The following is a 23,146-nucleotide window of genomic DNA, read 5'->3' as shown; positions in this document are numbered from 1 at the left end:
GTCACAAAAGTGTCTTCACTCAAAGCAAGCACCAAATTCCATTAGAATGAACACAATGACGTCAACGCGTGTAGAAGACCGGCCGCATGAATTCATTATTTCAAAGAAAACAAAACTAAAGATAAATGCAATTCATTAATCTATATTACCCAGTTCTGTAAAGTTTTCAAATCTGATTGATCAAAAGCTGCAAATAAAAGGTGTGTATTAATGCATTCGTTGGAACTAGATTAGGGTTTCTACAGGGACGCCTCTTTCACACGGGCTTGTATGATGATGTTCTGCATAAACAGATTGTAAGAAAGTGTGTAATTAATATGGTGCTGTTTTCTGGAAGAACATGTTTCTCTAGGGTCAGCACTTGTTCAGGATTAAACTAACTTAGCTTTCTTTATGGCGAAAGACTTCCAGACATCGCAGATTAATTTAGTAACATGACAAGCTGCTTTTTTTTGTTTTGTTATTTTACATTTACAGCATCTGGCAGACGCCCTTATCCAGAGCGACGTACATAAGTGCTTAAATCTCTACCATTGAATACATTGTTGGTTCACTAGGTTACATACTTAAGATACCAGTTTAAAACATTTGTTCAAAGTTACAATGAAAAAGTGTCAAAGGTTGTATTTATTTATTTTTTTTAAATGCAAAAGATAGGGAAAGAAGTGCTAGTTGAAGTGTTTCCTGAATAAGTAGGTCTTCAACCGCCACTTGAAAATAGCCAGTGACTCAGCTGTCCGGACCTCTAGGGGAAGTTCATTCCACCACCTGGGTGCCAGAACAGAGTCTTGTAGTATACTTGCCTCTTACCCTGAGAGATGGTGGAACCAGTGGAGCAGTGCTGGTAGATCCGAGGTTGCGGGGTGCAGTGCGAGGAGTGATGAGGGCTTTGAGGTAAGAGGGAGCTGGTCCATTTTTGACTTTGTAGGCCAGCATCAGTGTATTGAATCGGATGCGTGCAGCTACCGGAAGGGAGTGAGTGGAGGGATCGCAGCAGCGGGGTGGTATGCGAGAACTTTGGCAGGTTGTCAGGTTATTTGTCTTATAAGCTTCAAGAAATCAAAAGGAAAAGGCTGGTGAGGGAACCACGGCATTACGTGTAGCTCTAAATGGATAAAAAATATATAATCATTCGTTCATTCGTGTTGCTTCAGTGTTCGCTGTTTTAGCATTTTAACAGTTTTAACAATAAACATCCAGGTGGAAAGGTAACTACTTTATCCCGCTGCTCTGCTGTTGATTCTGGATTTCCTGGAACAGCCGAGTGCAGTCTGTTTTATTCCTTACATTATTCAGGTAACTTTGGATACGGATATGGGGCTAAAACGGAGACATCGCTTTAAGAGTGCACTGATAATTTTGCCCGTCTCACACCGTGCCCAGTCACAGATACAAGCATCTTGAGTGTTTCTGAGGTAAAAAGCACAGAGTGTACGCTGTTTATCAGACTAAGCTGATCTGCCGGCGCAGGTTTCGGGATGATCCGTATATTACACACACTTTTAGAAATGTATATATATATATATATAGCGGCTAAAGCCCTTTAAGTGTGATATACATTATTCATAGCTAAAGAGACGAGTACAGGTTGAGCTGAATAAAAGGCATCAGTGCTCCCAGCGCAGCAGAGAGAATAAACAGCTCAGATCGATGGGTCGTCCACGGGTCATGTGTCTGTCAGTGCTGGAGCTCACACTTCTGAGCAAAACACAAACAGAAGAAACAGCAGTTCTCTCTATAGGCTTTACTAGAATGTGAGAAAGCAAGAAATCTCTGCTGGCACACTGTGCATGTTTCACATGAAGGCCATGTGTGTGAGGCAGAAGGCGTGCTAGGCTTGTGCAGGGAAACAAGCATAAATCAGCTCTTTGCTTAATCCCTGATAGTGAAACCAGAGGGTAAACATAGGTGTGCCGAATAAGAGCACGCCGTCTGAATTAAGTGACATCCAAAGTCACAATGTTACAAAGTATAGTAACACTACAAAGCTCCAAAAATCAAGTTTCAGAAAGCATCAGAACGGTTATTGTTCCAGGCCATCATCTACTTCGATGATCTATCAATCTGTCTAAATCAGATCCCGATCAAGCTTTGTTACAGACCAGAGCATGGGAAAGCAGATGAAGTAGCTACGTGCCATAACTATCAGCAAAACAGAAGCTAACTAGCTACAATTAGCTCGCGAGAGTTACTTCATTAAAACTTCAGTGCACTGTATTTCTAAAACGCTCTGCCAAACCACACAAAGATCTACATAGACAGCATGCATACAAGCGTGTAGTTTATTTCAGGATAATTACACATGCTAGACAGGCAGTTAAACACGTTGTACAATGTACACAGTCGCCTACGGTGATCATTTTCCTTCATGTGACTTCTTCAGAAGAAAGATGAAGATGACCGTGGAGAGCTGGACTGAGAAAGGAGTTTAATAAAACAGACACTGCTCTCTTTAGCCTCCACCTGAAGTGTGAGGGAACTTGTGTCGACTATTCAAAACTAAACTAACGGTAAATTGTGGCATTTTTCTAAACGACTCCTGGTGGGCTTTTTATAACCATTTGGGCATTCGATATTTTCAGTATTTTGGAAGCCTTATTTAAAGCCGTTTCACTGTGTTTTCACTCCTGATCTAGAGAAAAGAGGCAGACCACCAAGCCTCTAACCCCAGCAGGATGCCGTTATTTATAGATCAAATGTGATCTGTAAGCACAAAGCTTATTGTAAGCCTGTGCTGGGACAGGAAAGTAAAATAACAGCATTCAGAGTAAAGACTACAGCTCATGTGCTGGACCAGTAAAAGCCATGCTCTGGTCTTGTTAGTGGGGAAAAGGCCTGTAGGGAAAATGATCACAAGCCTTGTTTCTGTCTGCTTGCAGATGAGTCGATACGGCGTCATCGGGTCACACAAACAGCATTAACATAGAACGCTTCTTTTATTTTCAATGAGTGTACTACTTTTAAAAAGGGCATTCGTGTGGTTTAGCATTTAAAGACACTTGTGTGTTGGTTACACGTTTCAGTGCGGCTGCAGCAATTAGACAATCTCATTAAATCGAATGCTAAATCAGGAAAAAAGCACTGATGTGACGTGTATGTGACTTTTCACTCCAACTACCACAAATCGAAACAAATAATGCATTTCAGCTTGGAAAACTCTTCTCTGTTGGACTTAACGAATGTAAAAGTGAAAGACATGCTGGTGTAGCAGGCAGCACTTCGACCTCCTGGCTCCAGGGTCCCTGGTACGAGCCTTAGCTTACGGTTCATATCGGGATTCTCCCCCCGTGCCTGTGTGGGCTTCTACTGGGAAACCTTGCTGGTTTGCTCCTTTCTCTTATAAACATGCAGGTGGTAACTGGTGCCTGTAAAATGCCCTGAGGTGTGAGAAAGTGTGTGAACTCGACATGTGTGTGTGTGTGTGTGTGTGTGTGATGACTCAACCGGTGTTCCCAGGAGAAGCTGCAGATCTTCTGTGACCAATGATTACCCCAAGTTTAATTACAAACTTTAGTTGTGTCCCAAATGACATATTATACATTAGCGCACTGTATAATTTAATGTATAAACGGTAGAAATGTTTTAAAATAAAAATCACAAGATACGACTTCATGTAAAGACATGTAATAAGATGGTTTGTCCACTGGAGTGTTTGCCATCTTGAATTGCTTCTCATCCAGCAACACCTGGTAGCCCAACCCCTCATTCCTCTATGTAAGTAAAGCTGTGTTGAGTGCATGAAGTGTCCGGCATTGCACACTTCTCACACACACAACTCACATTATTAAGGCTACAGTATAGTGCGCAAATATGCGATTTGGGACGCACATCCTGTGACGTGTTCAGTAAATACCGAAGAACACAGATCAGGAGAACTAATCTACAACTTCTGGGATAAAGAACCAAAATGATGACGACATGCTCTTAGTACAGCACAAGGGATGTTCATTTCTGACAGACAACAGTACACAAAGCCGGTTGAGCATCGGGCTGAATTACAGCAGGCCACAGGTTGAGTAGGAGCCTGCAAGTTCGCCGATAACTCGAAAAAGCAGTTTTCCTCTCGCTAAAGCATTCGCACTTGGCTCCGAATGGGCCGCATTTCCAAGGAGCTTTCGCTGTGTCACGAACCGCAAAGCAAGCAAACAGCACACACCAGGATAGCTGCACTGAGCACACTGTGGCTCATAATGGAAAAGCAACAGGCAGGTAATGCGAGCGTGCTGGGAATTAAACAAGACTTTCAGCCAGAAGTGAACGTGGATGAAGGAGTTTATTTATCCAGGGTGCTGTAAGCTTGCCAAATATCTCTAAAGTACTGAATTCATATTACTGTGTGCTTTGGGAGCGTGTTATTTATTAGGAAGAAAGAAATGGGCTGCTTAATGAGCCAGACACACTGCATACGGGAAAGCCCGCTTTAACTTGTAGCAGCTGCACCAGTTGAAGCTGTTATTTAGCCTAGCATGAATGCAAACAGACACCCAATTTAAGTGTACAGCCTACTGACGTGTTCTATCGCTCCAAGCAATATGTATTTATGAGTCTGTAGGTAATCAGTTTACATTAGTAAGTGCCACATCGAACACAAGTCCATAGCTGCCAGAGAAAATGACATTAGCAGCACTTCGCTTCAGAACACGTTCGCAGCCGCTTTTCTGTAGCTTCTACAGCTGTCGTCCTTTACACCGATACTGTGTGCTAATGCGGGAAATTCATTTACTGTCTAAGTGCCTTTTGTTTGTAGTTCTAGTGATGAGAAACTACTTTCCACTGTTTTTGACACCTTCTCAGCACTTAAGTAATCGTGATACTTCAGATGTCCTTTGCTATTTTTAGGTCCATGATATTTTTGCCAAACAGTTGAATCTTGCGTGATTCTAACCGTTTATTCATCTGTGCACAGTATCGCTGACATTTTCTCTCATTCTGTTATATTATCAGACCTGCAGAGTTTCAGAAGCTCCGCAATGTAACGTCTCAGAACGCGGTTATGGGCTTATGAGTTAATCACTCAAATATATACGCCTAAAGGAGTCTCTTTTTTCTTCTAAATAACATGGCAGATGAGCCAATTGATATAAAAAGCTGCAGTGATATTAACTATAATCACCTGGAAGCCCAGACCACTTCAGAGGCATATTCTGTATGGAATGTTTTCAACTAAAACTACAGAATCTGTGGAAAATATGAAATGTCAGTCTGTCTACACTCTTACAGAGGACAGTCCGAGTTTGCCAGAGTGTCTGCACAACACCGACAAGCAGCGTTTATTCATAATCATGTATTGCAACGTTTTTAAATGGTAATTGCAAGGAGGGAAAAAATAACGGGTTTTATTTGTACATCGTTTTTATCGATGGATATGATCACGAAGCAGCTTTACAGAAATATAGAAAATACAGGGTATAATTCCAGCATTATATATTTATCCCTAATTCTAAATCTATCCCTAGGTGATGGTGGCAAGAATAAAACGCCTTGAGATGATGTGAGGAAAAAATTTTAGGAAGCAGACTCAAAGGGGAAGCCATGCTTATCTAACAGCAGAGAGTGTGGTTATAATCTATTACCTTCTATAACTGTGATACCGGGTCAAAAAGTGCAGATATTCAGTTCTAATAGGAAGTCTACTACAAAATCTGCACAAATGACACAGGAACTAAGAAGGAACTAGCTCGTCTTTAGTGAGCTACAGCAGGATCGCAGTGGATCTTTAAGAGGCACTGAAGCTGGAAATCTAATCCATAAGTGGTTGTTACATCCAAAACATTCTAAAGTAGTCAAGTCCTAAATCAGTTTCTGAGTTGGAAAACATGACCAGACAATCCCTGTAAAAAATAAAACACTATTTAAAAAAAAAAAAGGAAGGAAGAAATAAAACCGTTGTGTAAGTATAGCAGTCAGTTTCAAGTTGTGTGTCTAAAGTCTCTGGGACGATCGGTAGAGATTCAGGCAACAGTGATTTAGATTTAAAGCTCTCATTTTGGGGATCTCACAAATGTGACGGAGAGTAAAGAGTGAGGTGGTGGTGGTGGTGGTGATGAATGGTAGCCAGGGCCTATTTACAGTCGTCTTTTCTTCAGTGCTGCAAGAGCATGCAACAGCACTATAGTGCCTTCAAAAACTGCAGGGAATAAGAAAAGTGGATCTATAACAATTATGAGAAGTACTCAAATAGCTGGCAAGGGATGGCTTGTGTTATTTACACACACACACACACACACACACACACACACACACACACACACACACAAGTTCATCTCTTCTTCCATTATCACCAAAATGTGAAAGTGAGTCTCTCAAGAGCTATTTGTTATCTGAGTTCATGGCAGACTCTTTTATTGAATGAAGGCTGCACTAAATGCATTTACTACTCGTGTGGAGCTCAGAGTTGATTTTTCCATCATGGTGAGTGATGCACTGCCTCGACCCTCAAGCACCTTCCGTTTGATAGGAGACAGAAGTAGTCATCTGTATTATTTATGTGAGCTTCTGCACAAATTATGCCTCCATCATTTTCTCACAATTGGCCAAGATTGCAGAGCAATTTTGGGCATTTTTTTTATTCAGCAAGCCTAAATAAATATTTGAATATATTTAAAATCGAACTACTTAAATCTGTATTAGCCCAAATAATCTGCAACTGTTTCTGTATGATTTTCTAGACATGATGGTTCCAGCTGCTGAAGCCATGGTCTGCAGAGAGCTTACAATGCATGCATGGCATCTACTAATAAGGCTAAGAAAGACAGCAGGAAAGGGGTATTAAAGTAGTCGCAAAGCATCAGATGTACCATGGAAGACTGCAAAGGCCATCATCAAAACAAAGAGAAGGGAAAAAATTATAAATCACCAAGAAGAGGCTGTCAGCAACATTAAAGAAGCTGCAGAAATATCTGACGAGTATTGATTACTCTCTGCATGTGGCGACGATCGCTCATATTCCTCAGGTCTGACTACGGTACAGACGGCTAGACGGAAGTCATTTCTCACCAAAAAACATCCAAGCTCAACTAAATCACCTCAAACCATGTGGCAAAATGTGTTATGGTCTGATGAGACCAATTCCAAAAGGTCAGCAACAGAACACAATAGCCACAGTGCAGCACGGTGGTGGCAGCATCACGCTTTGTGCTGCTTTTCTTCAGCCACATACTGTACACACACACATAAATAAATACACACAAAGATAGGCAGATAGACAGACAGAGAGACAGAGAGAGAGAGAGAAGCAAGAAGAAAAAAGTTCTTTTTGCTGGAAGTTTCATGAAAATTCTTAAGAAAATCAATACATCCAGTCTTTATTTAAAATGTGTGATCTAGTTGATCATTTTATTTCACCTGACAGAGAATGTCAAAAAAGAAAAACAGAACAGATCCAGGCTTTTGCCAGGACTTCAAATATATATTTTTTAGTACACACTTTCAGATGTACTATTTATGTTTTTGTGCTATTTATAAAGGTCATTAACAGTTGCATGAAAGGTGAAAATGTGAAATGTGAGAGAGACAACAGACTGAGAAAAAGTTTGCAACAGACTGGATGTTTCTTTTTCTTGTCTGTTCATCGTGCTGGTTTGAGTAATAAGCTGTTTGCACATGTGAGTGCCTATTGATTTGGGTCATCAGTTTTGGCAGACTGTGATTTGATGGACACTTCGTATTGGTGCTCATACAGGTTTGTTTTCCTCACACGTGCATTTTTATTGTAAAGATTTTACTGCAGTCTGTTAATAGCAGGTCAACATTATCCGCAGATTATGGAAGCTAAAGCAGGAAATCTGACAAAAAAAAGTTATCAGGTTATTCCTTTTAGCTGAAGAATTAGAGGATTTACAGATAGAGCGAGAGGAAACGGTGCTGTGTGTTTAACCGTAACTACATAGACTAAATCTGCGCAGCACAAACTAAACACTGAACAGCTGGAAGAACAGCATTATTTACCACATACAGAATACACAACTTAGGTTCCAGCACATTTACAGGGAAACTTTAACCTACTCAGAGCTGCCTGATGCGGGTGTTAAATGAATTTCAGATCAGATGATTAAACGTGTTGTCTCTGAGGTTGCCAGATTTTCCCTGAGAAGAAACATCTGAGGGTTTTTAGTAGAGGCTGTGAAAAAAATGTGTTTGCTCAAATGAATTTTTAAAAAAAAAACATTTCTAATATGATACACACAACTTGCAAAAGAGGTTGTGGAGGGATTTTTTGCAGACATTAAACAGTCGGATGCGTGTTCAGCAAGTCAACACGGAGGCTCAAACCAGCTATGTAGCATACACGTGTGTGCCTCAATCAGCTCCCTAGTGAGTTGAGGCACTTGTGAGATCCCTGGCGACAGTGAGGACTTCATTTCCAAGGGCGACTGCGTGTTCATGTTGTAAAATGTCACAATTTTCCTTCCCTTCAGGAGGTCGTGCTAACAGTCAGCTTTTAGATTTCACTCTGACAAGTGTGGCGTCTTATTAAATCTTTCCATGCAGCGTTTTCACTCTCACGCCTTCTCAGGAGGAGAAGCGTCTAATATCCATTTTACTTCCTTTCTGAAGTTTGCACAGCAGGCAACAGTAAAGAGGACTGTTCTGAAGCCAGCTGGAACACAAGGAGATTTTCATGAAAGCATATTTACCCGTTTGTTCGTGCAACACAGATGAGTTTATAAAAGATTGAAGCACAAACTAATCCATTCTACTGTAAGCTCATCTCAGGTAAATCTTTGCTAAATCACTTTGTAATGTTCATTAGCTCCGAGTTATAACTTCAGTTTAAACCGCAGAGACATTAATTCGCTTTCTAATTAGCTTCCTGTTGAACATCTTTGGCAGAAAATCGAATAATTAGCGACAATCTGACGTCTCCATGCACATAGGAAGAATCGCTGTTTCGGTGTCAAGAGGGTGAGGTTAATCACGGGTAAGTGACGGACAATGACGACGTGGTGATGATTTATTTTCATGCCTGATGCTTCACTGAATGCATATAAGCTCTGCTACAAATAGGCTTGAAGTGAACTGGTTCAGAGCACCACTACATACTGACGTAAGTCCACACTGAGGTGAGAGAATGTGTGACTATACTTAAGTCATTACATCGGCGGCTAACTCGCATTAAATAAAAACTAAAAACCCCCAAGTAGGAAATTTCCATATAGAACTACCAGCAATTCTTAAAATACTATTTTAGTTACAGATGTATACTGTACCATACTGTGTGTGTGTGTGAGTGTGTGCGTGTGTGTGTGTGCGCGCGTGCGCTTGTATATGAATGTGTGTCTATTGTATGTCCCTTAGAGTGAAAGCATCCACCTCTGTGTGTTACCCAGTACTGCCTGCCATATAATGAGGCTACTTGTTGATGCAAGACGTTAACTAATCTCGACAATGAAGTACACACAGCTACACACAACTGCTCTGTTACTGCCCACCGCTAACAGCAGACATGTGATGCAACTCAGAGTAAACGTGGGGAGAACGTGGATGAGGGAGGGACAATGCAAAAGGGAAAGAGAGAAAGAGAGGGGGGGTTGGTGTGTATTTTGTGTGAGTGTGTGTGTGTGTGTGTGTGTCAGCGAGAGAGAGAGAGAGAGAGAGAGAGAGAGAGAGAGAGAGAGGGAGAGACTCTTGCTGTGTTCAACAAAAACAACATTAAGCATCACTGCAATCAATGAGGAGCAAGAGAAAGAGAGATCAGACTCCTGCTGCGTGCATCCAGAAAAACATCAGTGAGCATCATTACAAAATCAGTGAGAGAGAGAGCAAGAAAATAGAAAAGCTACACGCACAAATGCACACTGACAGCGTTCATCCGCAAAATATTTGCAAGCCAGTGAGCAGCAATCAGTGACAGACTGAGAGAAACTCAGCCAGAGGACAAAGAAAGATGGACAGATGAAGAAAGAGAGCAGTTGGCGGTGTTGACTCACCGGTGAGCACGGCTTTGGCGGATGGCTCAGCCAGGTCCAGCGCTGATTTGCCGTCGGTGTTGCGGATGTTGGCATCGGCGCCGTGCTGGAGCAGCACTGTGCAGGGGAAACACAGACAGTAGCGTAACTCAGGCAGGCACAGACTCGAGCCAAGCGCGCTCCTCGACATCACGCTCACACACACGCGCACACACATTGCACAGCGCGCGGGCAACAAACAAAGCGACACACCACGCGCTATGCTGAGGGCCAGTAGAAAAGCCCATGATACTGGAGCACCAGGATACGTGAATTCTGGGACGCAAGCACAAGAGAGACAGAAGACAAAGCGAGCTGATTCACCGCTCTCAGCTTTTTAATCTCCCGCTGCCAAGTGAACAGCTCAACACAAGCAGCATCCAGAGTCTCCAACTGCCTGCACACACACACACACACACACACGCTCTCTCTCCCGCTCGAAAACAACATACTTGCTCACTCGCTCGCTCACTCACACCTCGACATCTCTGCTAGTTAAAGGCAATTTAAACTGTACACAATGTCCCCTTTCACCCCAAATGTTCTGCATCAGCCAAGATATTTGTAGTGTTTAAATGTTTGCTTGAATCACACACTCGCCTCGAGAGAAATCACTTGTCTCCTCAACGCTGTTGCTACATCATACAATTTCAATACAGAAATATTTCTTGCCCCTAGCTAAATGCCAATTTTATGCATCCAGGTTTTGGAGACGTTTCTTGACATGACAAAATAATCACTATACAAAACTATACATTATACATTCATTTATACCAACTCTTGTGTAAATGCTCCAGGAAACAATTTTACAAATAAGTTAACTTGTATCTAGCTTGATAAATGATTTCAGGGCAGGTTTGAAAACAAAAATCAGATTATTCAGAGTAACGAGTGGTGCTGAGGTGCTCTGTGTTGATTGGGAGTCCTTTCACATATAAAGATGCTGTAGCCACGTGTGCATTTATTTCTCAGGTCACAATTTGAAGCTAATAAAAATCTCTAATCAACATTTTTCCCCCCACCATCACCCATAACCAGCACATATAGAGACTGCTTAAATGCCATGTGCATAATGAGGTCCATTTTGAGATCCGTACCTCTAAAGGCCATTTTTTGCGATGCAGCCGGACTGTACAGCTCTACAGTATGAGAGGCCGGAGGTCCAGTAACATACATCACGGGATCTGAGCTTAATCATCTCCGTACAGCTTACAGCGCTTGTGTAGTGTGACAAACAGGATCTTCTGAGTCTCTATATGATAAGTGTTTGATTCTCAGCTCTGCAACTAAAACAGCCAAGATGAAGAAATCAAATTCGCCTGCTGTCATGTGCAGCACATCCCTGAATACAACTCATCCTCAATCGTCAATCTATTTGAGGGCACGATAATATGTTAGCACAATAACAGCGCTTCTATGATTATTGGAGTCATACACAACGATTTCTTGAAGATCATATTTTTTATTTCTTTTTTTAAATAACAAAGAAACAAAAACCAGCATCATTCCTGCCAGTGCTGTATTAAGAGATACTTTTGCGCTACATCTCTGATTCCCTTTGCAGAACGGAACAGAACAGGTTTTGGTGTGAGAGGTTTTTAAACACAAAGTGTGCACTTGCCATCACGGTATATTCACATCTATTAATCTGTTCACCTGAATCACTGTACATTTCATCGTGGTGGTCATTTTACGGTTTGGTTTGCTTCCACTCTGCACATAATTACACAAACCAAAATACAAGTCAAACCTACGTCTGAGGGCCATGCGGGGCTGAAAACGCAGTCGTAAATATTTTACTTTCCCGGTCAGAAAAAAGAGATAGAGAACTTTATTAAGCACACACAGAAATAACTAAAATCACCCAAGCACAGAAAACACAGAGCTAGTGATCAATAAACGATTAGATTATTAGTGGTTCTACAGCTTGGTCCCTTTTGGCTGAGTTTTTTTTTCCTGTTATGGTTCAGATTTGCAGACTTTTCCTACACTTCACTTTCTGCAATATCACAGATCCGTTTTTTTTAGTCTGCAGCCGAGTGCCCGGTCCTTTCCTGCCTAAACAACTCCAGAGAGTAAAAAGCAACATCTAATTCAAATCACATCTACACTGCCCATGACAAAACATCTATCTTCCTCATTTCCATGTTGTGTTTTTTTTTTTTTTTTTTTTTTTTATCAAAAACTAGCACTCTAAATTATCACCGATGCTTCCGGCACTTTGGCGACTCGTCCGTTATGCATCAAAAAAAAAATCAGAAACGACGGTGGCGTCGTGAAATACGACACCTTACTGAAGCAGGACGCATGGCTTTAAAGAAAGAAGAAATACGAGCGGTGCTAAAAAAGTGGAAGACGTGCTGCAGCACATCGGCCCTATTGGTCAAACGAACGTGCTCACAGGGAATCAGGGCCTGTGGGAGCACATCCGCATACACAAGCGCTTTAAAGGTGCTGGGATGATGCGCTGTCGAGTGGAATGTGCAGGATGACAGAGATGGGATGATTAAAATTCGCAGACGTGTCTCCTGCAGCCCGGCTATCCATCAGCTGTAGGGTTAGGTGGAGAATCAGAAGCATCACGCTAACCTCCGCCCTCCAACCCCACACACACACACACACACAAAGACAGAGAGGAGCAGCAGGAATACAAAAGCAGGTCATTCGGTAGATGTTGCCACTGTGATGCCCAAAGCTGCTCAAGTGCGATGTGAAGAGCAAAACATACACAGCATACAAACACAACACAAAATAAAATACTTCAGTTTTACAAAAACAGTCCACTTCACATACGGCTGTATTACACGACGGCCATTATAGTCCTATAACAGGACAATACACTGAGTGCTATAGCTCTTCTTTAGACTGTGTAATACAGTGAAGTGCATTTTTAACTCCATGTACCTGGACTTAGAGATGATTGTTACAGAAAGCAGAAAGAAACTGAATACAGCTCCACCCATTCACTCACACCTCCCAGGTTTTAAGAATACATTACATAACTTAAAAATGTAGCAGCTACAAACTCAGCCATTCAATCACATGTATACATTTCTGGTTTGCTTAAAAATTTGTAATGTGTGAATCAATATTTGGCTTGTAATAAAAAAAATGTAATCACTTTTTCCTCCAATTAGGCCTGAAATCTGATGAGCAGGTAACACACACACAAGCACACACACCCACTGGAAGAGCTTCACTGCTCTCTGCATCATCTCCTACGTCAGAGGTTGGTGTCACGGCCGTCGCTGCCGTAATCGTTCATCACACGGGCAGTTAACAGCCCTGACACGTCCTTCCACAAAAACACCGCCATGGCCTCCATCGCCCTCATCCATCTTTAGACTAAAGACTGACAGTAAACAACGTCCAAGTTTTAAATCCCTTCCAGCAGCTCGCAGTAGACTAGACTTTCTGGACTGGAGACTGGAGGTGACACTAATGAGCGCAGAGCAGAAAGATGATTTATTCATTACCATCAGTGATCCGAGGTATGTGAAGCACCCGGTCTGACAGATAAGTCACAATTTCAATGGATTTACTTTATCAAGCATAAGCTGAAGTGTTTAAACCAATCAACAGTGGCACACGTGTTTAGTGTAAACAAAAATTATGAAGAGGATTCTGATAATGAAGATATCGGAGCACTCCGATATTAAACATGCACAATGATAACCACATGCTGCCCCACTGCAACTGCTTAGCAACCACCCGAGACTGCAAGCACAAAGCTCAGGAACACCACAGCAACCTCCTAACAAGCGTCTGAGATCCAACAGCAAGCTCCTGGGGTGCCACAGCAACATCCTTGTAGCACCACAACCAAGATGAAGAGTACCACAAAGACCAAACCATAGCAATCTCCTAGCAACCACCAGGAACACCCTAGCAACGGCAGGAGATTGCTTATCCTACCCTAAACTGCATAACTGCACTGCAACTCTTATCGTTGTTGTGTACAGGGTTTGACAACAAGTTAGAATTTTCTTGTCAGGACGTCAGCCAGCAGCCCGAGTCACCGCACTCATTAAACAAGCTTAACATGAACGAGCTCCTCACAGGCTGACAGTGATCTATGAGTCCGAGTGCTGAATCTGACTTTGTAGATATTAAAAGACTGATGAGTGGAAGTTTAAAAACAAACATGGAATATTTCTGCTGGCGAATATATTCAGATTTGTAATATCTTGTTTCATTACCTTCCCTTTTTCTCTCGCTCCCCAGGATGCACAGTGTGTGATGGAAAATTAATCTCTAAACCCGTGAGCTGTGGAGGCTGACTGAGAAACTGCAAGCCACTAATCTCACTTCATTTCAGGAGACTCGTTTAATTATTCGAAGTTTGGAGTCGCAATAAAACTCAGCGGTAAAAATCAGACAATTACAAAATAAATTAAAGCGCTGGAATTGAATTAGTCTACAATTAGCGTGGATTCGATACGTGGCCTTATTATAGGACTAACAGTCTCTCGGTAAATCAATGTCATCTCATGACATTGCGATTAGCTGCCTTCAGTTAATCTTTGTAAACAGGAAGTAAAGCGTTTGTCCTCATGCTTCGGTGGCTACAAACTCAATCAGTGAATGTGCCATGACTCCAGGTGATTACCTTCTAATTAGGACAAATCAGAAACACACACGCTAACCCAGTGAACAAACACAAACTCCGGTGTGCTGCCGGGACCCATGTTGGTTACCCAGAAAGCTTTTTAAACATTAAAGCTGTGTGCTAGCTTAAATAAATGTGTTCAAGCTATTTAGGGACATCTATACAAAGTGAAATGAGTATTCAGATTCACTACTAGATTCGATACTCAGAAGGAGGTGATGGATGTAATCTTTTTTTCTGTCTACAGACATTTCTTGTTTTTTTCTTTATTACAACTATTTGCCTATTTGATCCCAGGAAAGATCTGGAATACCACCACAACCACCATCTCACCGACAACGTAACAGCCTATTAATATGCTATAGCAAAGTATACGCTCGCTGGTCACTTTATTAGGAACATGTGTACATTTATGCAGTCCTCTAATCACCCAATCGTGTGGCAGCAACACAAGTCACACAAATCATACAGTTAATGATTGCTGAGCTTCAGTAAGAGTTCACATCAAACACCAGCATGGAGAAAAGGGTTGTGTCTCTGAATTCTCTGAAAACTCTGTAGAGTTTATACAGAGTGGTGTGAAAAACAAAAAACACTGAGTGAGAAACAGAACTTCAACGCAATGTTCAAAAATGTTTAAAAACCTTAAAAATAAACCATATTCCTTCTGAAACATAAAATTAAAAAAACAGAATAAATGATTTATATTATTGGAGCCTACAGTACTACAACAACCATCTAGAAACATCCGAACAACCACATGGAATACCAAAGCAACCACTTGGCAACAGCTTAACCGCATAGCAACAACAAATAGGATGCTTTAAATCCATGGAAGGACATACATACTATAGCACCTATAAGTACATGCACTGTATGTGATATGAAATATTCTTTATAAAGAAATGTTTGCAAAAAAATATTATTGTTAAATAGAAATGTCATGTTACAAATGTTAACACGAATGCACACAAATGTACTGATAACTGCTGAAAAAGCGGGGGGGGGGGAAGCAGAGAGAGAGAAAGCAGAGAGGGGGGAAGCAGAGAGAGAGAGAGAGAGAGAGAGAGAGAGAGAGATAGAAAGCAGAGAGGGGGAAGCAGAGAGAGAGAGAGAAAGCAGAGAGAGAGAGAGAAGAAAAGCAGAGAGAGAGAGAGAGAGAGAGAGAGTTCTCCTAAGTCTAAAATGAGAAGTGGACTCATGACCTACAGAAACTATTTTAAAAACACAGTGAACACAGAGCAGTAAGAGGTGATTAATTTTCAGAGCAGTGTGTAACACCGTGAGCGGTGCTAATCAAGAAAAATGACACATGGTTAACCCTTATTGAAAACTGCTCCTCAAGCAAAACGGCGAAAAATTAAAGCCATACATCTCCTGTACGTAGTGGGACAGTTTTGTTAAGTACCGTATTACTTGGACTATAAGCCACATGCCTTAAATTCTGCCTGTTAGAAAAGGAGGAGGGAAAAAAATCAATACACAGTTGCTTTGTTGTGTATGCCGCATTAATTACGTCCCAAAATGACTTCCACGGCCCGAGTGGTGGAGTAGAACAGTGTTATCCTTGTTGTGTTGCTGGAGTTCTGCTTTGTAATTCTCTGTCGAACCTGAATCCCTTCTGCCTTAATGAAGTAAGCCATTACACAGTGATGTTCAATGCTGAAGCCTCATAACTGATGTTCTTCAAGTCATTTTCATTTAGTTTACCAACAGGGTCTTATTTTAGCACCGAGCTAATAGCAGTGTACATTCTGTCGCTTCAGGAGTAAAATAAAGTACAGCGTGCATGGAACTATCAGGGTAAAACAAAAATAATCTAATATGGCACCCTGATGTTTAATACCTCCTAAAGGGCAAAAAAACAATAATACTCTCTCTCATTATCTGGATAATATGCTATGTCCTAGAAAGCTATTTAAATCTGATATTACCTGCAAGACACATGTAGTTAGTTAACATGATTTTGTACATGAAAATGATAAAGAATAAGCATGTACGGTCACGTGCATGTTTTTTATTTTATAAATATAAAAATATCCGAGAAACAACGTACAGCTTCAGAACAAGAAACTGCTTTATGTTGCTTTCACACTTGTTTTTTCCTACAGAAAAATCCCTGGCTGATGTCTTTTTGTGCTGATATGAAAACGATTCTCAGATGATGTGCACACAGTAAGCATAACACCACCAGCTAGTAACAGATAAGTAACCTTTCTAAATTACATGCATCATCATCAGCAGTGTGGCAGATGAAATAAAGGTTGGTGTAACTCTGGTGAGGAGCAGAATGTTCACCTTTGCTGTATTTGCTTGAGGCAGCATATCTCAATTTTATTTAGATTTACAGTGCAATGTTAGAATAATGGCAGTAAAATATGTTTTATTGCTGCATATTCACCCATTAACAGGATTTTGTATTGTCCTAAAAATAAACTGGCATATTTGGTCTCTCACTTGCCTGCCAACGTGATTGGACTCAACATTAAAAAAGAAAAGAAAAAAGCACTCAGAACATTTTGCATTAGCAGTTGCACGGTGACGATAAAGCAGCAGCTACTTGCCGCATTAAAGCCTTAAAGAACTGACCGTTCTCTAAACAAAATATACACAATGTTTTGTGTAAACTGGAGGCTACCAGCTTCACTTCTATGTTAGCTATTTTAGCCTCACAGCTCTAGCGCATCACAACAACAGCAAACCAAACAACAAACACGATTTTGGCTGATATAATACAGTTGGGGTATGGTGGACATTGCATTTGCTCAAGTTAGTAATAAAGTCTTTTACCTATACACACGTCGATTTTGCCTTTGATGGCAGCCTCATGGAGTGGCGTGTAGTTCCAGTTATCTCTGGCATTGGGGTCGGCTCCCTGGCACAGCAGCAAGCTCACCACCTCGGCGTGGCCAAACGAGCAGGCGTTGTGGAGAGGGATCAGACCGCCATCGTCACGGGCGTGCACGTTTGCTCCAGTCTGCAGAAGATGCTCCACCACGTCCTTCCTTCCAAAACCTGAAGGAACCACATGCGTTTAAATCCGGACACGGGAGGATTAGATAATACGTACACTGCCTAAGTTGCACATGATTATAGCGGTGGTAGTTTCTCAGGGGGTGCCCTAGGCATGAGCCTAACTAGGTTACCATGGTAACAGCCCACAGCAACAGTAAATGTTAGTTTGCTGGTTAAAAAGAAAGGGATCGGTTGCTGATCAAAGCACTAAAGGCAATCATGGTCATTAAAAGATAAATGCAGGGTACAGTGCTGTGGACACACACAAAGGTCTTCAATATGAAGCAGTGGTGCAAGCCTGCAGAGAAACTGTTAATAGGAGCACTTAAAAGAAAACAATACATGGCCTTCATCCTTCTCAAAGCCTCTGAAACGCTTTCTAAACAGTAAATCAAAGAGGATGATTCAAAGGCCTTGTAGCATGGGCAATAAAACATTTATGTTTCGATTAATCTGACATATAAACAAACAATATGAATGAGATTTGTTCTTTTTCTGTAAGACCATCAAACATGGATCATAAATGCATTTTCATATGATAAAATGCATGTTTACATGGTTTACCAACTAAGTAAATAAAACCACAGTCATCACTATAACTTTCACATTCTTCTAAACTTTCAATAAGAAATTCAATACTTCACACTCAAAAACTTCACTGCAAATTCTCGAGCTGTATGGAAAATGAACAAAAACTGTGTGCGTCTGCGCAGAACAAAACGTTTGCATGTAAAATCACAGATGTGTAGCTTTACAGTGGACTTTCTCCGGTGTAACGATGTCTTACTGAGTTTAAAATGCTCATTATAATTACAGATGATTAGATACTAATCGGAATTACAGTCATTTTTGAAAAATTAAATATGTATATATATATAATGATAAATGTATATAAATCAATTTTATCAATGTGTTTAAATAGACCCATTTACACTGAACAATCACTGTGTGTGAACCGGACTGTGTTTTAAACAAAGAAGTAAAATCTATGATTTGAAAAAGATGTGACTTCAGGGACGGGGCATTAGATGTGAGATGACAAAAGGTTGAGTTGGAACTAGATGGTTATAGAATACTTTTCAGTTCAAGTTTATTTGTGTAGTGCTTTTAACAATCAGCTTTACAGAACATAAGAAACAGTTCTAATATTAATATCACGATTGTTTGTATTTATTCCCCATGAAACTCCCTTAGATGGAATACTGTCCATTTTAGTGAAAATAATTTAAATCAACATGATTAAATCTGAGTGAACTGGACAGAAGTGATGCTTTTGTACTTTTGTTGAATTGGCAAAACTTATTCCAATGGTGGCAGCAGCCTGCATGTGTCCACGCCCCTTGGATTAGTACAAATAAATAAATAACATTTAGTAATAACACCACTGACGTAAACTTTTAGTAACCGAGCAATCAATCATTCGTCCTTGCTCTGAACAGGCCAGAGAAAGTTGCTTGTTAGTATGTTAACGTTGTTTTAGAAATGGTCCGTGTTAATTAAATCTCAGCTGTTTGGGTCCTAACCAGCTGCCTACTTCAGTTAGCTAAACTAAGCTACTTCAGTTAGCTAAGGTTAGCTAGCTAACTAGCTGAGTATTTAGCAGAAAAAAAGGTACCGGGTAACATAATTTACCTGCAGCAAAGTGCAGTGGAGTTGATTTGCGCCCTGCCATGTCCTTAGAGTTAACGTTAACCGAATCCACCAACCGTTTCACCCTAGACACGTCTCCATTTCTGCAGGCCTCGAACAACTCCCGAAAAGCGCCGCTACTCGCGCAGCCGCCACCCGGGCTCGTGCTGGCTGAACCAGGGCTAGAGCCTCCCGTGGTGCTCGGGGAGCTAGCACTGCTAGTGCTAGTGCTGCTACTGCTAGTGCTGCTAGCGCTGCGTAGCGGAGTGGGGGAGGAGGCCGCGCTTGGGTCCGCATCTCCGGCACCGTCTGGTTCGCCTCCGGCTGGAGGTGATATGTTCAGGACGCCGGCACCCGGAGGGGATCCAGGAGGAGTGAGAGAAGTTGAGGCAATACGCGGAGGTGAAGATAAGTTCTGGTGTTGCTGTTGTGAAGCGCGACGAGACGTCGCCATTTTTCACCACAATCCCTCTACTAGCAACAAAAACAACAAGCTCTGAAAGGAACTTCCGGCGAATTTCGGGGCCAACTTCCGGTTTCAAATTTCATTTGGCGCCATGTAATACACAACAAATACAGAAGGTGACAATTAAAGAGGAAAAAACAATTCCTCTGTGAGGCTGTGGCATGGTATGACTACATTAGAGGTTGCCAAGTCAGCTCTTTTCATGGACAAATAGCTAAATGACCAGATGGAGCTATAGATTCATTTCCATAAAATAAATAGATAAAAGTAAACAAAGTGTGAAAAATGATCAGTCACAGCATTTCATCAAAATACTAACTGAGGAAGAAAAGAACACCTGCGATAAAGTATAATACATGATAATATCAAAGACGGAGACGATTCTGCCTACAGACAGGCGGTTTAAGAGCTGGCTGTCTGGTGCTGTCACAACACCTTGGAGCTTGATACGCTCAAAACAGTGGAGATGATTGTGGACTACAGGAGAAACCCCTCTGTACTCCCCACACTCACCATCATGGAAAACGCTGTATCTGCAGTGAAAGCATTTAAGTTCCTGGGCTCCACCATCTCCCAGGACCTGAAGTGGGACACTCACATTGACACCACTGTTAAAAAGGCCCAACAAAGGGTGTACTTCCTTAGCCAGTTGAGGAAGTTTAACCTGCCACAGGAGCTGCCGATACAGTTCTACTCAGCCGTCACTGAATCTGTTCTGTGCACTTCAATAACTGTCTGGTTTGGCTCAGCTACAAAAATCAGACATCAGAAGACATCAGAAGACTACAGAGAACAATCATTGCTGTTCCCCTGCCCACCCTTCATGAACTGTATATATGCAGAGGGAGGAAAAGGGCTCAGAAAATCACTCTGAATTTTCACCCTCACATCCAAGTCACATCCAATTTTTGAACTTTTACCATCTGGCCGGTGCTACAGAGCCCAGCACAACCAGGCACAAGAACAGTTTCTTCCCCCAGGCAACCATTTCCATTTTAGTGCATCCCTGCATCTCATTCTATTCTATTCCATTGTACCATCTATAGCACGAGTCTACATACAATTTAGTTATTTTTCTATTTATTTTTAAATTTTTCATGTGCTTCTGTTTCTAATACATGTACACATTGCATACCAACATGCTAAACACTAATGTTAGTGACCTGTAATGATGGTGTTTCCATTGATTTACTGAGTGCGCAGTAACAGATGGGTTACTCTCAGCAAATATACCACCAAAAAGGTCCTTATGTAGCAGGTACATTTAACTAGGTGTGCAAATGAATCTCCTAGGTAAGCAAAATGGTGTCTTGTGCATTATGTTAAATGGTATATGGTATATTTATTATGTAAAATCTACACCACCCCATTTCAAAGGGATCAAAAATTAATTCACCTCAACTCAGAATGATCGATATGTTTACATAAAGACTTTCAGTACGATTACTAAAGGATTATTTGCATGTAAACATACTGACTATGGAATATGCGACCCCTGTTGGTCAGACGATGGTACTACATGATCATGGAAAATCTAATCTAGTCTCAATGGAGCTCCTGAACATCTCCTAAAAATGTCAATTTATTGCATTTAAACCCGTAGCTGATTCACTCTAGCTATAATTGAAACAGTGTTTGCTTAATCATTTGAGCCATGGGCACTAACTAGAAAGTTGAGAACTTTAATCCTTGTCAGGTATTCTCAGAGCTGATGGATGCAAGTACAAACCAAAATAGCAAAACATACAGACTAAGAGCAAGGCTATGAAAGGCAATGCGGCAAACCAAACACAACATCAACAAAAGCTTTTAAACGGCATACACAGAAACCAGAACTTTAAATAGGGTTGCTGAATAGAGGAAACACAACAGGTGTGAGTGTTCAGTGATACATGTGACATGCAGAGTCATCTGATGTGCAGGGGATGATGGGTAATATAGTCAACCATAGCAATCCTAATTCTGATAAACCAGGTCCTTGGAGGAGGACCCTTAACCTTCAAATGTAAATGAATTTAGATAAAAGCATTAGCCAACTAAATTAATATAAATAAACGAGATAAACTGGGGGAAATGTGATGGCACTGACTTTGACCTTGGAATGCTTGTTGGTGTCTGGTGTGCTGGTTTAAGTATTTCAGATACTGGTGATCTTCTATCAGGAAGAATCTTATCAGAAAATTACTCATTCACTCATCAGTAAATATCTTTTCAGTGTCACGGTAGAGTATATTTCTGGTTTGTAATTACAGTAATTACATTAATTACTTGTTAAAACAAGTGTTTCTTGTTTTTCAAAGAAGACACTTCAGTGATTTTATAGTAATTATATATGTATCTAGAAAACTTGAACTAAAACTATTTTACTCCATTTCCGTGCATTGTTATCAAAAAGTCACCCCACAGTTTATCAACTCGGCATGTTTTAAAAGATCTTCCCAGCAAAGGCTTACTATTTATAGGAGCATATGTACAGGCAAAAAGGTCAAAGTCTCTGGTTGTTTTTGGCTAGGAGCTATTTGTAAAATATCATTTGTTTCCTTGAACTTCATTAGGCAAACTATCTCTCCCTGACCAAATATTGACCAATGTAGCACAGCTGGTTTCTGCCAGCAGTTTTCTCTGATAAATGATGAAATATGCACTAATATCCAGAGCAAAATTTTCTTGATAAATATTTGTTTATCTGCTCGGATGTGGGTCAATGGTAAATGGTTTCAGTCACCTTCATAATTTATCTGCAGTCCAAATCATTATGTAACAGCTGTATTGACATGACATTTATCAGGGTTTGTGTTGGCTGATAAAAACACACTCTACACAAAAGCGTTTCGTCAAAGAATCTTACCAAGAAAGATTCTTATGAGATCCTTTGACTTGCGTAGATCGTTTTAAATTCAATCATATTTTAAAGCAAACGTTGGCATAAAATCAAGTCCTCTCCAAATCTAGATAGATAGATAGATAGATAGATAGATAGATAGATAGATAGATAGATAGATAGATAGATAGATAGATAGATAGATTATTGATCCAGGGGTAAGGATTATCACAGCCAAACACTAATGTAGGTATCAATAATGGGATAGATAACTGAAAATCACTTCCTGTCTACACTGTCGATAAACATCAGCACGACTTCACCACACAAATTACCTTGATGGGATGGCCATGTTGTACAAACTAAATTCTAAAAGTAAAGACGCTAAACATACCAGTGTTCAGTGAAATGATAACATTTATTAATTTTGCATCTGAGGGGGTTCATAGCAACGGAGCTGCTGATGAAGTGATTTTGTAGTTTACTGATTTTTTCTACTACTTAAATATATTATGGTCTATAGTTTAAACTATAATCCTAATTTCCCCTTGATCTATAATCCCAATTAAATCCATTTCAGATGCAGGATGTAACACTGTATATTGTAGAAATGTTCGAAGGGGTGCATGATGCTTGTTCATGAAAGCCACTGTATATCA

General features: G+C 40.8%; 1 protein-coding gene across 6 annotated transcripts in view; it reads right to left on the bottom strand.

Moving 5' to 3' along the window:
* Positions 1 to 19,719, bottom strand: part of tnksa (tankyrase, TRF1-interacting ankyrin-related ADP-ribose polymerase a) — an 88,378-nt gene extending 68,659 nt beyond the window's left edge. For 2 of the 6 annotated variants that reach the window (XM_027140036.2, XM_027140034.2), the window contains exons 1-3: positions 19,204 to 19,718; positions 17,347 to 17,571; positions 9,930 to 10,025 (exon numbers count right to left, since the gene is read on the bottom strand). In XM_027140036.2, coding sequence (XP_026995837.1) covers positions 9,930 to 10,025; positions 17,347 to 17,571; positions 19,204 to 19,654 — 772 coding nt within the window. In that variant the 5' untranslated portion in view covers positions 19,655 to 19,718. Of the gene's footprint in view, positions 1 to 9,929; positions 10,026 to 17,346; positions 17,572 to 19,203 lie in introns of all 6 variants that reach the window. The other 4 variants (XM_027140035.2, XM_047805919.1, XM_027140033.2 and 1 more) reach the window with 3 other exon arrangements.
* Between the last annotated feature and the right edge of the window lie 3,427 nt (positions 19,720 to 23,146).

This window comes from Tachysurus fulvidraco, chromosome 21 (genome assembly GCF_022655615.1).
Source record: "Tachysurus fulvidraco isolate hzauxx_2018 chromosome 21, HZAU_PFXX_2.0, whole genome shotgun sequence".
NCBI lineage: Eukaryota > Metazoa > Chordata > Actinopteri > Siluriformes > Bagridae > Tachysurus > Tachysurus fulvidraco.
The sequence above is the reverse complement of the archived record's forward strand: the minus strand, read 5'-3'. Positions and strand labels throughout refer to the sequence as shown.